Source organism: Theropithecus gelada, chromosome 7b, assembly GCF_003255815.1.
Source record: "Theropithecus gelada isolate Dixy chromosome 7b, Tgel_1.0, whole genome shotgun sequence".
NCBI classification, from domain to species: Eukaryota; Metazoa; Chordata; class Mammalia; order Primates; family Cercopithecidae; genus Theropithecus; species Theropithecus gelada.
In genome coordinates, this window is record NC_037675.1 from 95,898,497 (window position 1) to 95,916,715 (window position 18,219).

General features: G+C 43.7%; 1 protein-coding gene across 1 annotated transcript; it reads right to left on the reverse strand.

Annotated features, from left to right (window-relative positions):
* Positions 1 to 445: 445 nt before the first annotated feature.
* SERPINA11 (serpin family A member 11) lies at positions 446 to 12,404 on the reverse strand. Its single transcript, XM_025392797.1, has 5 exons — positions 12,354 to 12,404; positions 7,977 to 8,622; positions 6,164 to 6,437; positions 2,762 to 2,909; positions 446 to 791 (listed from the first exon to the last, which is right to left on the reverse strand). Exons 2-5 carry the CDS (start codon positions 8,617 to 8,619, stop codon positions 588 to 590), a joined length of 1,269 nt encoding a protein of 422 aa, XP_025248582.1. The 5' UTR covers positions 8,620 to 8,622; positions 12,354 to 12,404; the 3' UTR covers positions 446 to 587.
* Positions 12,405 to 18,219: the final 5,815 nt, after the last annotated feature.

Here is an 18,219-nt window from a genome sequence, read left to right on the forward strand (position 1 = left end):
TCCCTCCAGGTTGACCCATGATTACGCTGGCCCATCCACACACCTGGTTTTCTACATGGGGTGTAGTTTGGAACCCTGACACAGGTCCAACCTCCTCTTGAGGGGATCTAGCCCCTGATGTCTGGGCAATGACATTTTAGGACAACCTCTCTTGTCTGTACAGCACATATTGGCCATTATGAAGGGAGAAACTTGCTTACTCCTGCTGATGCCCTCTGTGTTTTTCACTATGACCCTTACCCAAAGGACGCGCAGCAAGTATCTACAATGGCGGCAGCAGCAAGTATCTACAATGGCGGCAGCAGCGGTGGACGTCTCCTGGGAGGCCATAACACGAGGGTTGTTCTCATTTTCAACTTTCTGAGCACAGTTAACACCAGATTTGGGACAATTGTGAGTAAGTGGCTAGAAGCTGGCCCTCCCTTGTAAGCATTGCTCTTTAGTGTTCACAGAACCCAAGGTCAACTTTATTGGAATCTTGGCACACTGATTAACTGGTCCACATAGCAGCCCCAGGATGCAGGCTGGTGCTGCCCTATCTGTTTGGTCTAGGGCGAGATAAGATAACCCCTGGCCTCCCACCACGGTTACCCTGCAACTGGGTTGACAACTTTTCCCAGGAAGAGTAAGCTCTGGGTGGTCACCTCCCAAAGGAGCAAGAGGAAAGGCCTGTTGAAGTGGGCATGTGGGTCTGACATGGTGTTCAGAGATGGGGGCTGGGAGACGAGGCCTGAAGCAGCCCCGGCCTCGGTCCCCTTCTCACTCATGTCCACCATCGCCTTGTGTGACACCTAGAGGACAAGAGGGGATGAAGACAGCATCAGTTCGGGGGCCTTCAAGGAGAAGACACTGCGCATCCCAAGGGTTTACACCGACATCACCCATCACTCTTTAATGGGGAGATGAAAGGGCCTGAACTAGAGTGCTGCTAAGCAGGTACCAGGTTGCAAAACCCAAAAACAACTTTTAGGAGCATCTCTCCAGCCTCTGAGTGTACCTGTGGCACAGGCCTTATTGTCATTTTCTGCTACAAGCTCCACATAATCTCTCTAAGTCTCGGTTTCTCATCTATAAAATGGCTCACTCAGCTTAAGTCAATGATGTTCAGAAAGTGCTCAGCATGTCTGATGTGCCAAGCCTTCTGTCAACCTCTGTGCCAGAAACTTCCCTTTTTTAAGTCTCATTTTAACACTACTTCCTAGGAAGAAAGGATTTTGAGGCTTTGAAAAATGTGGATAAAACATTGGCCTTGATGATCCCTTTCAATTAACTAAAAAGCTATATTAAAAGATAGATCTAGCATTTAAGGTCAGTGTGAAAAAAATTCTTTTTTTTTTTTTTTCTTTAAAAAGCTAGGCCGGGTGCGGTGGCTCACGCCTGTAATCCCAGCACTTTGGGAGGCCGAGGTGGGTGGATCACCTGAGGTCAGGAGCTCGAGACAAGCCTGGCCAATATGGTGAAACCCCATCTCTACTAAAAATACTAAAAACTAGCCAGGCATGGTTGCGGGCTATAATCGTAGCTACTTGGGAGACTGAGGCAGGAGAATCGCTTGAACCCCGGAGATGGAGGTTGCAATGAGCTGAGATTGCACCATTGCACTCAGCCTGGGCGACAAGAGTGAAACTCTCTCTCAGAAAAAGAAAAAAAAAAGCTAAACTACTTCTTTTCCCTTTTTGTTAACTCTCCAACGTACACACACACACATGCACACACATGCAAATATGCACGCACACACATATGCACGCATGCACATGCACGCACACACACGTGTACGCGCACACAAGACTGTGTCTCCATTGCCTTGGGTGCATATTCACCCCCTCAGCTGACCTTTCCCAAATAAAAGACAGAATAACTTCCTTATGAAGTTTCTAATGAAGACTCAAATGGTAATGGACAAGTCTATCCTAAAACGAAGTGGACAGCTGAAGCTCAGGGAAAGGCCTTTGTGTCTTCTCTTCCATGACGAATGCATTGTTATTCCCAAATATGCACTTTGTCTTCCCATTGGAGGGTTATCAGTCCTTGACAGTTCCATAGGACCGGCAGTGCTGCCTGCAGGGGGAGATGATCTGGACTGTGGGACTTGCTTCAACTGATGGCACGTGAGTGGCCATGGCACAGGCTGTGTGGGGGACAAGTGTTTAGAGCCATGTACACATCTTCTTTTGCTTTCCTCCCCTGGTATGAAAATGGTTTGCCCCAAACAGGGGCTTCTTTAACCTACATCCTGGAAGGGAGATGCGTGCAGCAGCCCTGTGGCTGATGGTAGTGACCTGCTTCTGACAGGTAATATGACCAGGAAATAAGCATTTGTTACAGTAAGGCACTGTAACAAAACAACTGGGATTGTTTTGTTACTGCAGCAAAGCTGACTGATGCACCTCTAGTTCATACCTCACTACCCTCTAGAGCTACAACAAAGGCAGGTAGAGTTTCACTGCTGTCCTGGAAAGAGGTATCAGGAATCAAAATAAAGCTTTCCAACACCTGGGGAAATTCTGGCTGCATGGTTGACCCCAAATGACCATCAGTTCTATTTAGAATCCTGTATTCCTGTCCTGAAGAATAGAAGGAACCTAAGGAAGGGGAGATAGAGAAGGAGAAGCCTATGAAAAGAAGCCTTAAAGACTGTGGTATTAAATAGCCTACACAGGACAAAGAACAGAGAACTTGACTTTTAAATGTCCCACATGCCAAAGGAGAAACCTCCTCCCTGCCCCCACCTGCCCACACACATCCATATTCACCACCTTACCCTGGAGATGGTTTTGTTGAGCTGCCCAGTGACTCCTGAGAAGTCAGCTTCTAAGTTGAGTATGTCGGTGAGACCAATTTGGGGAAGTATGTCTTCCAGGTTATACGTTCCAGAAATTGAAAACCTTGGCAAGTGCAAATCCAACAGACTGGAGAGAGAAACACACAGAGAAATGGTGCTCTCTTGTTATATGTGCCACTCTTGCTCTGTATGTTGGCAGCCTGAGCCGTGGGGGAGAGAGGCATTTCCCAGCATGAGAGGCAACCAGCCTTCCCATGACACTGTTCACTATGGCGGACCATTCCACTACCCATACCAACAGCTCCCTTCTCTTTGGACCTCCTGGAATATCTTGTGGCTGGATCTGAGAAGACTCCAGGCACAGCTCCATGTCTTTGTCATCTTCATCACATTTATAGAGGGCTTTCTAGGTGTCAGATATTGGCTATGTTTTTTCAAGTCTGAACTGATGGAATCCACATCATGACCACATGAAGTAAATACTGTCAACATCTTCCCACTTCCATATCTGATACATCAGCAAGTTCTGTTGGCTCAGCTTCTGAATAGGTCCTAAATCCACCTCCTGGCATCCCCTAATACAAGCAGCCATCGTCTCTCACCCGTCTCCGCTTCAGGTTCCTCATGTTTGTTAAATGACATAGTGATGCCCCCTCCTAAGGGCTGTTGCGAGGATCTGATGGGAGATCATGTGTGTTGGGCACAGGGCACAAATGAACTCTCGCTCCTGTGTTTGGGGCATCTTTACCATCTGATTGCGACATTTCCCTGGGTTAAGTTCAGAAATTTCTTTGGATCTACAACAAATCTGCCCTTTCTCTCTGGTGCTATTGTTCTTTTTAATTATGATTTGACAGCTACCCAGGCACCTGAAAGCATGACTAGTTCATGATCAACTTGAATACCTCTGCCTCAGAAAATTGAATTCAGGTTAGAGAATCATGGCTGGTTTGACTCCTGAGCAATATGAGGGTCTGGATGCCTAGTTGAAGTAGGAGGACATCTAGGGCTACTTGACAAGTTTCCTATAAGCAGCATGTGGGTGGGAAGCAAGCCCCAGGCCAGTGGGCTGGGGGGTGGAGTAGAGTCTAGTGGGGCAAGGGTCTGACAGAGAGCCCAAAACACAGTGGGTGTTCAACAACTGTGAATGAATACATACACGAATGGTGTGTCAGGAAGTGCAGTTCCCCTTGGCAAGCTAACCTGCCTCACGTCTGAATGGAATGAAACTTGGCAGAGTCTGAAATTCTTATATCTAAAAGCCCATACAAATGGCTACTATGATATTGTAACTCTCTGGCACAAGGAATATCTGAGATTTAGAGGAGTAATTTGGGTCAGTTTTGCTTTTAGAATGTCAAAGTGGGAAGAAGTCAAACCAAACCCTCCCTGAGGGAAAATCTACTGGTCTAGAAGAGTCTATGGCAGTCCCTTCTGTGACGGTGGCAAGGAGAAGTCTCACCCCAAAGGAGCCAGGGACTATGGGGCTGAAATTAGCAACTGACTAGAGCCGTGGAGCTTCATAGACAACAGGAATAATCCCTTAAATCCTGGCCTCTCCCCTTGGCCTGTGCCTCCTATTTGGTGCTTTAATCTCTGCCCAAACACAGAACACCTTCTCTATCCTTGGTACCTCAGTGTGAATGGGGTGCTGAGAGAAGCCACCTTTGGATATGTGGGGTGGCTGGTGCCTACCAGGTTGTGGTGGATTCAAGATCATCAAAAGGTGGCATCTATGCGCCCTCCCCTTGAATCTGGGTGGGCTCTGCACCACCCACCCATTGGCTCTGCCACCAATACAATGTGGCAGAAGTGCCACTGTGCTGATTTTCGGGGCTAGGCCTTACCAGAGTGGTAGCTTTCATTTCCTGCCTTTGAAATATTCTGTCTTGGAGACCCTAGCTGCCATATACCAGTATTAGCTATGCTGAGTTACTGAACCTGAGCTAGCCTCGTGGAGACACTACCTGCAGAGAGAGATGCCTCCCAGCCTTAGTCTCCTCCAGTCAGCCCAGCACAGGCACCAGACACATAAGTGAAAAGAGTTCACTGGCTTCAGCTCCAGCTACCATCTACCCCAACACATGAAAACTGCTCAGCTGAGTCCAGTTAACCCATAGAACCAAGGAAGTGATTGTCTTAAGTCATTCAGTTTTGGGGTGGCTTGTTATGCAGCAAGCAGTGAGTAGAACTCAGTACCAGATTTCATCTCAGAGTACCCCATAAAAGAAGATGCACCCCCAAGAAAGTACTAGCTGGTGAAAGGGATCTAGGGAAACTAGAAAAAGCTGAAGTTGTGATGAAACTACAAACCAAAAAGCGAGTGAGATGGGAAATAGTTTAGAGATCACATAAAACAGGAATTTTAATGTTTACAATGTTCTTGATATTTAATTTTCTAAACATGTTTCAATTAAAATAGAAGCACCCTTTAACAATATAATGATAATAATAATTTTTTATTAGAGATAGGATCTAGCTTTGTTGTGCAGACTGGAGTGCAGTGGCACAATCATAGCTCACTGTAACCTCGAATTCCTGGGCTCAGGTGATCCTTTTTCCTTGGCCTCCCGGGTAGTTGGGATTATAGGCATGCACCAACATGCCCAGCCTTATATATATATATCTCAACATCTTCCCACTTCCATATCTGATACATCAGCAAGTTCTGTTGGCTCAGCTTCTGAACTAGGTCCTAAATCCACCTCCTGGCATCCCCTAATACAAGCAGCCATCGTCTCTCACCCATCTCCGCTTCGGGTTCCTCATGTTTGTTAAATGGCATAGTGATGCCATTTATATATATATATATATATTTCATTTTGTATTGCAGCAAAGTCTTGCTATATTGCCCAAGCTAGTCTCAAACTCCTGGCCTCAAGTAATCCTCCCACCTTGGCCTCCCAAAGCACTGGGATTATAGGTCAGAGCTGCTGCACCCAGCCATGATTATTTTTCACTGTCTTTGATCTGATTTTTTGGCTGCACTTAACCACCTTCTGGTAGTAAATTGTTAAGTGGGGGTGCAGTGGTGAGAGGGAAGCAAGAGGAAAGGAGATGGGGACCAGACAGACACCAGGAAAGTATAATAACAGTCAATGCCTGGTGAGCACTTCTTATGCTCCACATACCAGTCTGAGTTCTATGTTCTCTATGGGTAGAAACTCAATGAATCCACTGAGCAACCCAATGAGGCAGGTATCATGTCCTGTTTTACAGTAAAGGCCCAAAAAAGGTGAGAAAATTGTCAAGATCACACAGTTAGTAAAGGACAAGATGGTGAGCCTAATCGAGATGTTGGGCTTTTGCAGCTGGAGTTGATCAAGACCTACTGGGGTTCTTGAGCAAGGTCAGCTAGCATCCTTCTGCTGTGACACTTACCTGGGCAGGAGCAATTGGCCCCATTTTCTCAGGGTCTCTGGCTGCAGAGCGGCCTCCACCTGCTTCATTTTTCCCGGGTCAGGGAGGACCAGAAGCACCAGGGCATTTCCTCTGTATTCTATCTGGAGGACGGTGCAAGCCAACTCCTGGTCATAGAGGAATCTGTGCATTTCCTTTTGGTGCATCATGGGGACCTGGAGAGAGGTCCTGTCGTCCACAAAGAAACTTTCCTGCTTCTGGGTCTGGTAGCGACTGAAAGGGTGCTTCCACTTGGCTTAGGACACAAATCCCATAAGGCCATGAGAACTCTTTTCAAGAGATCACCTCTGGGTATATACACACACAAAACCACACTTCCTCTTGGCTATGCAAGTATATGGCAAAAAAGTGGAATAGACACAGAGCCAGGAGACCAGAATTTAGGCCTGAGTCAGGCCTCTAGGACAAGTCACCAGTGTTTGAGCCCTAACAGCCTATGATTTTGTTCCATTTCAGAGGAACTTAGCTTCTAAGAAACTGAACGGTATTTTTCCATCTACTAAGCACCTTCCATGTGCTAGACATTATCTCTTTAAATTATCATAAAAATTAATAAGAAATAAGTATTATTATTCCTATATAAGGGATGATCAAACTGAGTCTTTGTGAATGTATTTAAACATACTGATTTGCAGAGCTGGGAGGACTGACTGTGCAGCTCAGGTTGCTTTTGCACACACTGAATTAATTCCTCTCAACCAAACTGCCTCTGGACAACAACCTTCTACAGAGATGCTCTAGAACTCCTTCCTTCACCCACCCACCCCAACTCCCTAATCTTCAAACTGAAAAAGGAAAAAGAATTCAATTAATAAAACGTCTTACATTAGGCAAAAGCCCATTAAGATGTAGTTAGAAATGCAGAATTTTGGGGTCATGGTTACATTCACATGTGTAGTATCTTCTCTCTTACTTCTTATAAATCTGTCCCCACAAACACCCCTTGCAAGCACTGGTCTTGATAACAAGAGAACTGGATCATCCTGTCCTACATACCCACACCCAATCAATGACCAAGTATTGCTGATTCAGCCTCCAAAACCACAACATTACTCAAGCCCACCATTCTACTTACTTTGGACCACTTTGAAAACCTCCCAACTTGTCTCTCCTTTCTCACCCTTTCTCCCTTCCAAACCACCTTCCAAACTGTAGCCAGTCTGATCTTCCTAAAAATATGTAATCTTATCACTTCACACTTAAAACTCTTTGGCAATTCTAAGGTTCCCTGAATAAAGTTGGGAGCCCTCAACGTGGCTCTGTTTCCCTCTACATTGCAACTCTTGGCTCCTTGCTATTATTCTGCTATTGTGTTTGATGTTCTATCCCAATTAAATTTGTTTCAGTTCTTTGAAAATGCAACGATATCTCTTTTCCCTGGACCTTTAGATATGCTGGGTTTTTGCAACCTGAACCCTCTTTGCCCCACCTCTCCCAAGCTTCTTCACCTGAATGGATAAAACTCACTGTCATGTCTTAGCTTGGGTGGCTGTTTTTCCAGGAAGCTTCTCAAGTCTGGATGGGTGTCTCTTTTGGGAACTCTGTGGGACCCAATGCCTACGCAAGGAGAACATCACCATCCCACTGAGTTATTTTGCTTGCGTCTGTACTTATTTCCAACCCACAAGGACCGTGGCCACGCAAGGGTGGGAAAGCTCTATCTTATTCATAGATTTCCCCAAGTGGTTAGCAAAGAACCTGTTATCTGGCTCTCTGCTGTAAGAGCATTTACTTGCAGAGGCAGTGGCAATAATTCTGTCTGAGCAAGCCTCACCTTTGAAGAAGATGTAATTGGCAAGAACCATGAGCGTATCCTGGCTGAACTCTGGGAGGCAGTCCACGACTTGCCCATATGTTTGCCTTCTCACATAGTCATTAATCTGCCTCCCAGTTGTAACAGAATCTGTGAAGTTGGCAGAAAAGGCAAAAGCTCCATAAAGCTCCTTGATGCTGTCCAAATAGCACTGCCGAGGCTTTAGTCGCTTGTCTAGGAACAGGGAGTTTCCTACTTTTAGTTCGAGTTTGGGGCTGGGCAGGGCAAGGGTGTGGAGGAGGCTCCGGAAGCCCTGGTGGATGTTGGCTTCTGGGGTTTCTGTGAGGTTGAATCCTAGGCCCTCCAGGATCAGAGCTGAGGTGTCAGCTTGGGCCCCAAGAGAGAGCAGGGCCAGCGTGGTACAGATGCTCACCGGCGAGAAGAAGATGTTTCCAGGGTCGTCTGCTGCCAGCTCTTTGTACAAACGCAAAGCAAACTTGGTAATGGTGGGTGTGATTCTGCGGTAGGTGGGGGCTGGCTCTGAGAGCTGATGCCCAGGGGGTTGAGGCCCCTGCAGACTTTTATCTCCATGGGCAGGAAGGGATTGACAGTGGACAGAGGCCAGGATCCCTGTTCCCAGTAGCCAAAGCCAAGCTGGCCCCATTCTCTGAAAACAAGAGGGTGAACATGTCACTTTTCTCCATAAATAATGTCACAATTCTCTATTGCTCATATCACAAATCCCATCTTCACAATGTGCCCACAGGGCTGCCATGAGGGGCACTAAAGAAGATAAGGCAGTGGACAATTAGGATTCTGGACACTTTCTTCTAAGGCTTCAGTGAAGGTAGCAACCCTTTATCTGCTTTACATATAGGTTTCTAAGGTTTTGTTGAGTAAAATTCTCTGGGCTATAAAACAACAATAACAACAACAACGGCAACTCCTAGCCAGGCATGGTGGCTCACACTTGTAATCTCAGCAGTTTGGGAGGCTGAGGTGGAAGGATCGCTTGAGCCCAGGAGTTTGAGACCAGGCAGGGCAACATATGGAGATCCCTATCTCCAAAAGTTTTTAAAAATTAGCTGGGTGTGGTGGAATGTGCCTGCAGTCCCAGTTACTCTGGAAGTTGAGGTGTGAGAATCACTTGGGCCCAGAGGGTGGAGGCTGCAGTGAGCCGTGATTGCACCACTGCGCTCCAGCCTGGATAACAGAGTGAGAATCTGTTTTAAAAACAACCACCACCACCACAGCAAAACAACTTTCATAGTCTAGCCTTCCTCCCTCTTTTCCTTCCTTCCTTCCTTCCTTCCTTCCTTCCTTCCTTCCTTCCTTCCTTCCTTCCTTCCTTCTTTTTTCTTTCTTCTTTCCAGTCATTCTTTCAATCATTCATTAACTTTCAAGCATCTGCCTGGTCCAAGAAGTGCACTAGGTCCTCATTATTTAGTGGGGGAAAGAAGTAAACAAAATTTCAGATTTCCTAGAGTTTAGGGTTTAATTGACACTAGCTTAGGTGACACTCAATAGCTAAATAAGCAAATATATATGTGATGACAAATTGAGAAGAACATGCTTGGAGTAAATGTCCTGGCCACGCTGCCAGTGATGTTAGGCCTCCCTCACATCCAGCATGGCTATTGACTATGATCCTGCCCATTGGAAAGGAAAGGATGATGTGCAAAGCCTCGGTCAGAACTCAAGAGAAAGAAGAGTGCCCTCCCCCTTTCCAGTTGTTCATTAGCTAGAGTGGGGATGTGAGGATCAACCATCTGGACGTGTGGATGAGGACAGCCCAGGAGTGGGTAGCAAAGTAGCAGGATTGATGGAGCCTAGAGGAGTGACGAGAGACAGGAACTCTGTCTCCATGTCTCTGCCCAGCCTCTAATATCTGGGATGCCTCTTGTCACATGCAGAGGCTGAAACCTCTATTTTTTTTATTGCTACAGGGCTCTGGGGATGATATCTGTTATGGGCTGAATTTTTTCTGCCCAAAATTCATATGCTGAAGTCTAGACACCTAGTATCTCCAGATATGATCTTGTTTGGAAATAGGGTCATTGGAGATGTAACCGGTTAAGATGAGGTCATTCGAGCAGGCTCCTAATCCAATAAGACTGATGTCCTACAAGAAGGAGAAATTTGGACACAGACAGCACACAGGGAGAATGCCGTGTGAAGATGAAGGCAGAGATCAGGGTGGTGCTTCTACAAGCCAAGGAACGTGAAAGATGGCCAGCAAACTGGGAGAGAGGCAAAGCTAGGAAAGGGGCCTGGAGCAGATTCTCCCTCACAGCCTCAGAAGGTACCAACCCTGCCAACTCCCTGATCTTGGACCTCCAGAACTGTGAGCCAAAAATGTCTGTTGTTTAAGCTGCCCGGCATGTAGTATGTATTAAGATAGCCGTTGCAAACTAATGTGATATCTCTTGTGCTTTAAGTTATAAAATGTGCCAGAAGAGCCTTTAGTCCAATTCCAGGGGATCAAAGTGGTACAGGAGCAGGAAGACCCCTTGTTTTAGGGCCGGGAATGCAGCCTGAGCTGGAGGGGAAACTGCAGTACAAACAGTGTTGTCTCTGCTCACCCTGCCCAGTGTTCCATGCTCTCCTTTCCCTTTCAGTCCCATCCCCCCACCCACCCTACACACATCCTCAGGTTCTTGCAGAAGACTCATGACCACATTGCTACTGGGACGCTCCCAAACCTTGATGTCCTCAGTAAGGAAGGCAGCCTTCTCTTCTCCCTTCCAATCCAACTCTTCCACTTCTCCATTCATTGCACAGCAGCTGTGCACTGCTGACCACCTCTATCACTCCTCATTAGTTTGTCCTGATAACATTTGTGTCTTAACTGGCACTTTAATATTTTTTTTTTTGCCCAAACCAATGACTTCTGGATCAACTGCAAATGCTGTGACAGTGCAAGAGAGGTTATATTTTTGCAAATGGTTTGTAGCCCCTGGTGCCCTGAATAGTCTGCCAAACCACAAAGGCCAGCTGTCAGGAGGGACAAATGTTGTCTCATTATCTGCTATGTTGAAATGCATTTGCTGGTCAAAGTCCTGTGGGCACGTCCCCAAGGCTATGTCCTCCCTTTCTGCAGCACAGTGTGGGTTCACTTAATGACAGCTTCCATACACTTCAGATTTTCTTTTGATTGAAAATTTGGAAGATGCAAATCAATTTAAAAATTGTTCTACCCCTGGGTAAAATAAAGCGACTGTGATGAAACTATTTCTGGCTTATTCTTTTTATCCCATTGAACTCAGCACCATTTTCTACCCCACTGCACCCCAAGGACCCCCTGACTTGCAAAGGACCTATTTCCCAAAGGGGATTGAATTGTAAATGAAGGGGCCTTGGAATCAAGGCTGTGCAAGTCACTGCCTGATACTGTGCAAAAGCAGCTCTCTGAAACTCAGTGTCTCCCTTTGCAAAATGCAAATGATATTGCCACCTCCTGGCTGTGGGGCCATTTCGAGATTATATGACAGTCAATGGACAAAGCTCTAGGCATGCCGAAAGTACTCAATAGCAGTTTTTTTCCCTTTCTATCAAGCCTGGGGGTAATGAGGCCCAGTTCATTTCTTAATTCCTCTTCCAGAAAGATATTCAAAAAGTATAGTATTCTCACTTGTTAGGGGTTTATGAAGTGATAGAATATTACATACATTGTAACACTGGCTCCTGACAAGGGCATGGGGAGGGGTGTGTGTAAAGGAGGTAGGGGTGACATTTTGGATCAGCTTAATGCCTGGTGAAGGAGTGCTGCTGGAGTTTAGTTGGGGAACAGCCGGGCTCCCGAAAGCTCTTGAAACACTCAGAAGAGTCACATTCAATGAAGAGTGGTCCTGCCCAGGTACTGGTAGTGCCCTTGTTGAGAAACACTTGCTTTGTCTTATTTAATTTAACCCTTATGAGAACCTCAAAGCACAGGGATTACAGCCCTACTGTACACAGGGGGCAACAGAGGCAGTGTTAGGACAAGCCACCTGGTGAGAGCAGGAGCAAGGCGCAGACTCCAGACCAGAGCTCCTAAGCACCCTTTTCAGAGGACGGCTTCTAGTAAATTTGCTACAGCATCATTGTCATCGTGCTTTGGGTTGTATTGTTTCATTTGCTTGCCTAACTGCCAGGAATATTCGGGGTTCTTCTCTCAAACTTCTTGAGGGCCAAGTGTTCCATAAAAGGCGATTGAAAACCTGAAGTCCCTCCTTTAAGACTCAGAGGGAGTACATGGTTGCATTTCTTCTTCAGGGACTTACTTCTCCTATCCTTACCACCAAAGCCAGGAACACACACACACACACACACAGACAGAGAGAGAGAGAGAGAGAGAGAGAAAGGGAGTGAGGCAGTTGCTGCCCCTGCCCTCATTTTGGGCACAGGCAAAGTACTCACAGAGCCAAGGCACTGAGTGGGGGCCCGGGTCTTCAGCAGTGCATCACCTCTACCCACAGGAAAATGGTGTTTGAAGATCGCAGCAACCTGGTCAATATTTGTCAGGTCAGTTCTGGGAACTGGTATGAAGATAATGCACAGCAAACAGGAAGGGTTCTTTTTTTCCAAAATATCTGCCCTGACTGCCTGTCCCACAAACAAATGGTGGATTGTGACTTAAGCCCAGGCTCAATTTGAGAATATTCTGATGCCGGCAGCAGGCGGTGGTGTGGTTGCGGCTGGTGCCTGTGTCCGTGGTTGTGTGATCCAGGCTCTATTCTTTTTTTCCTAACTTTTTTATTTCCATAGGTTTTGGGGGAACAGGTGGTATTTGGTTACGTGAGTAAGTTCTTTAGTGGTGATTTGTGAGATTTTGACGCACCCATCACCCAAGCAATACACACTGAACCCAATATGTAGTCTTTTATCCCTTACCCCCTTCCCACCCTTTCTCCTGAGTCCCTGAAGTCCATTGTATCATTCTTATGTCTTCCGATCCTCATAGCTTAGCTCCACTTATGAGTGAGAACATACGATGTTTGGTTTTCCATTCCTGAGTTACTCCACTTAGAATAATAGTCTCAAGTTCCACCCACGTTGCTGTGAATGCAATTAATTCATTCCTTTTTATGGCTGAGTAGTATTCCATCGTATATATACACATCACAGTTTTTTTATCCACTCGTTGATTGATGGGTATTTGGGTTGGTTCCACAATCTTGCAATTGCAAATTGTGCTGCTATAAACGTGTGTGCAAGTATCTTTTGCATAAAATGACTTCTTTTCCTCTGGGTAGATACCCAGTACTGCGATCGCTGGATGAAATAGTAGTTCTACTTTTAGTTATTTAAGGAATCTCCACACTGTTTTCCATAGGGGTTGTTCCAGTTTACATTCCCACCAGCAGTGCAGAAATGTTCCCTTTTCACCACATCCGCGCCAACGTCTATTATTTTTTGATTATGGCCATTCTTGCAGGAGTAAGGTGATATCACGTGGTGGTTTTGATTTGCATTTCCCTGATCATTAGCGATGTTGAACGCTTTTTCATATGTTTGTTGGCCATTTATATATCTTCTTTTGAGAATTGTCTATTCATATCCTTAGCCCACTTTTTGATGGGATTGTTTGTTTTTTCTTGCTAATTTGTTATAATTCTTTGTAGATTCTGGATATTAGTCCTTTGTTAGGTGTATAGATTGTGAAGATTTTCTCCCACTATGTGAGTTATCTGATTACTCTGCTGACTGTTCCTTTTGCTGTGCCAAAGCTCTTTAGTTTAATTAAGTCCCACCTGTTTACCTTTGTTTTTATTCCATTTGCTTTTGGGTTCTTGGTCATGAAATCCTTGTTTAAGCCAATGTCTAGATGGGGTTTTCCAATGTTATCTTCTAGAATTTTTATAGTTTCAGGTCTTAGATTTAAGTCCACGATCCATCTTGAGTTGGTTTTTGTATAAGGTGAGAGATGAGAATCCAGTTTCATTCTCCTACATGTGGCTTGCCAATTATCTCTGCACCGTTTGTTGAATGGGGTGTCTTTTCCTCACTTTATGTTTTTGTTTGCTTTGTCTACAATCACTTGGCTGTAAATATATGGGTTTATTTCTGGGTTCTCTCTTCTGTTCCATTGGTCTATGTGTCTATTTTTATACCAGTACCATGCTGTTTTGGTGACTATGGCCTTACAGTATAGTGTGAAGTTAGGTAATGTGAAGCCTCATTTTAGTCTAACTTTGGCTATGCAGGTTCTTTTTTGAATCCATATGAATTTTAGTATTTTTTTTCCAGTTCTGTGAAGAATGATGGTGGGATTTTGATGGGAATTGGTTCTGAATTTGTAGATTGCTTTTTGTGATATGGTCATTTTCACAATATTGATTCTGCCCATCTATGAGCATGGGATGTGTTTCTATTTATTTGTGTCATCTATGAGTTTTCAGCAGTATTTCGTCATTTTCTTTGTAGAGATCTTTAACCTCCTTGGTTAGGTATATTCCTAAGTAATTTATTTTTTTGCAGCTGTTGTAAAAGAGGTTGAGTTCTTCATTTGATCCCCAGCTTGGTCACTGTTGGTGTATAGCAGAATTATTGATTTGTGTACATTAATTTTGTATCCTGAAACTTTGCTGAATTAATTTATCAGTTCTAGGAGAGTTTTGGAGGAGACTTTAGGGTTTTCTAGGTATACGATCATATCATCAACAAACAGTGACAGTTTGACTTCCTCTTTACTGATTTGGATACCCTTTATTTCTTTCTCTTGTCTGATGGCTCCTTTGAGGACTTCTAGTACTATATTGAATAGAGGTGGTGAGAGTGGGCATCCTTGTCTTGTTCCAGTTCTCAGAGGGAATGCTTTCAACTTTTACCCATTCAGTATTATGTTAGCTGTGGGTTTGTCGTAGATGGCTTTTATTACATTAAGGTGTGTCCCTTATATGCCGATTTTGCTGAGGGTGTTAATCATAAAGCGATGCTGGATTTTGTCAAATGCTTTTTCTGCATCTATTGAGATGATCATGTGATTTTTGTTTTGAATTCTGTTTATGTGGTGTACTACGTTTATTGACAACCATCCCTGCATCCCTGGTGTGAAGCCCACTTGATCATGGTGGATTATTTTTTTAATATGTTGTTGGATTCAGTCAGCTGGCATTTTGTTAAGGATTTTTGCATCTATATTCACCAGGGATATTGGTCTGTAGTTCTGTTGTTGTTGTTGTTGTTACATCCTTTCCTGGTTTTGGTATTAGGGTGATACTGGCTTAATAGAATGATTTAGTGAGGATTACCTCTTTCTCTATCTTGTTGAATAGTGTCAATAGGATTTTTATCAATTCTTCATTAAATGTCTGGTAGAATTCAGCTGTGAATCCATCTGGTTCTGGACGTTTTTTTGTTGGTAATTTTTAAAATTACCATTTCAATCTCACTGCTTGTTATTAGTCTGTTCAGGGTATCTAATCCTTCCTGATTTAAGCTAGGATTGGATCTTTTCAGGAATTTATCCATCTCCTCCAGGTTTTCTAGTTTATGCACATAAAGATGTTAATAGTAGCCTTGAATGATCTTTTGTATTTCTGTGGTGTCAGTTGTAGTATCTTTTATTTCATTTCTAATTGAGCTTATTTGGATTTTCTCTCTTCTTGGTTAATCTTGCTAATGGTCTATTATTTTTATTTATTTTTCTAAGAACCAGCTTTTTTGTTTCATTTATCTTTTGTATGTTGTTGTTGTTGTTTCAATTTCATTCAGTTCTGCTCCGATCTTGGTTATTTCCTTTTTTCTGCTGGGTTTTGGCTTGGTTTGTTCTTGTTTCCCTAATTCCTTGAGGTGTGACCTTAGATTATTTATGCTCTTTCAGACTTTTTGATGTAGGCATTTAGGGCTGTGAACTTTTATCTTAGCACTGCTTTTGCTGTATCCCAGAGGTTTTGATAGGCTGTGTTAGTGTTATAGTTCAGTTCAAAGAACATTTAAATTTCCGTCTTGATTTCATTGTTGATCCAGTGATCCTTCAGGAGCAGGTCATTTCATTTTCATGTATTTGCATGATTTTGAAGGTTCCTTTTAGAGTTGATTTCCAGTTTTACTCCACTGCCGTTTGAGAGAGTACTTGATATAATTTCAATTTTCTTAAATGTATTGAGACTTGTTTTGTGGCTATCATATGGTTTTTCTTGGAGAATATTCCATGTGCTGATGAATAGAATGTATATTCTGTGGTTATGGGGTAGAATGTTCTGTAAATATCCGTTAAGTCCATTTGTTCCAGGATATATTTTAAATCCATTGTTTCTTGGTTGACTTTCTGTCTTGATGACCTGTGTAGTGCTGTCAGTGGAATATTGAAGTCCCTCACTATTATTGTGTGGCTGTCTACCTCATTTCTGAGATCTAGTAGTAATTGTTTTATAAATTTGGGAGCTCCAGTGTTGGGTGTACATATATTTAGGACTGTAACATTTTCCTGTTGGACAAGGCCTTTTATCATTATTTAATGTCCCTCTTTATCTTTTTTAACTGCTGTTGCTTTAAAGTTTGTTTTGTCTAGTATAAGTATAGCCACTTCTGTTTGCTTTTAGTGTCTATTTGTATAGAATGTCTGTTTCCACCCCTTTACCTTACATTTATGTGAGTCCTTGTGTGTTAGGTGAGTCTCTTGAAGGCAGCAGATACTTGGTTGGTGAATTCTTATCCATTTTGCTATTCCATATCTTTTAAGTGGAGCATTTAGGCCATTTCCATTCACCATTAGTATTGACATGTGAGATAGTATTGCATTCATCGTGCTATTTGTTGCCTGTATACCTTGTTTTTTTTTTTTTTTTTTTTTGTATGGGTCCTGTGGGATTTATGCTTTAAAGAGTGTCTGTTTTTATGTGTTTCCAGGATTTGTTTCAAGATTTGGAGCACCTTTTAGCAGTTCATGTAGTGCTGGATTGGTAGTGGTGAATTCTCTCAGCATTTGTTTGTCTGAAAAAGACTGTATCTTTCCTTCATTTATGGCTTAGTTTTGCTAGATACAAAATTCTTGGCTGATAATTGTTTTGTTTAAGGAGGTTGAAGACAGAGCCCCAATCCCTTCTAGTCTGTAGGGTTTCTGCTGAGAAATCTGCTGTTAATCTGATAGGTTTTCCTGTATATGTTACCTGGTGCTTTTGCTTCACAGCTCTTAAGATTTTTTCCTTCATCTCGGCTTTAGATAACCTGATGGCAATGTGCTTAGGTGATCATGATCTTTTTGCGATGAATTTCCTGGGTGTTCTCTGAGCATCTTGTATTTGGATGTCTAGGTCGCTAGCAAGGCCAGGGAAATTTTCCACAATTATTCCCCCAAATATGTTTTCCAAACTTTTAGATTTCTCTTCTTCCTCAGGAATGCCAATTATTCTGAGGTTTTGTCACTTAACATAATCTCAAACTTCTTGGAGGCTTTGTTCATTTTTTCTTATTCTTTTTTCTTTGTCTTTGTTGGATTGGGTTCATTTGAAAACTGTCTTTGAGCTCTGAAGTTCTTTCTTCTGCTTCTTTGATTCTATTCCTGAAACTTTCCAGAACATTTTGCATTTCTCTCAGTGCTCTCCTTTATTTCCTAAAGAGTTGATTGTTTTTTATTTATGCTATTCCTTTACTGAAGATTTCTCCCCTCATTTCTTATGTATTTTTAAAATTTCCTTAAATTGGACTTTATCTTTCTCTGGTGGCTCCTTGATTAGCTTAATAACTGACTTTCTGCATTTTTTTTTCAGGTAAATCAGGGATTTTTTTGTTTGGTGGTGAGCTAGTGTGATTTTTCTGAGGGTGTTAACAGCCTTTTTTGGCATGTTACCAGCATTGTTTTTCTGGTTCCTTCTTATTTGGATAGTCTATGTCAGAGGGAAGATCTAGGGCTCAGGGCTGCTGTTCAGATTCTTTTGTCCCATGGGGTGCTCCCTTGATGTAGTACTCTCCCCCTTTTCCTAGGGATGTGGCTTCCTGAGAGCCAAGCTGTGGTGATTGTTATCAGGATCTAGTCACCCAGCCGGTCTACCAGGCTCTGGGCTGGTACTGGGGATTTTCTGCATAGAGTCCTGTGATGTGAGCCATCTGCAAGTCTCTCAGCCATGGATACCAGCACCTGCTCTGGTGGAGATGGCAGAGGGGTGAAATTGATTCTGTGAGGATCCTTAGTTTTTGTTGTTTAATGCGCTATTTTTGTGCTGGTTGGCCTCCTGCCAGAAGGTGACACTTTTGAGAGAGCATCAGCCTGGAGAACCAGGCTGTGGGTAGACCCTAGAACTCCCAAGAGTCTATGCCGTTTGTCTTCAGCTACCAGAGCGGG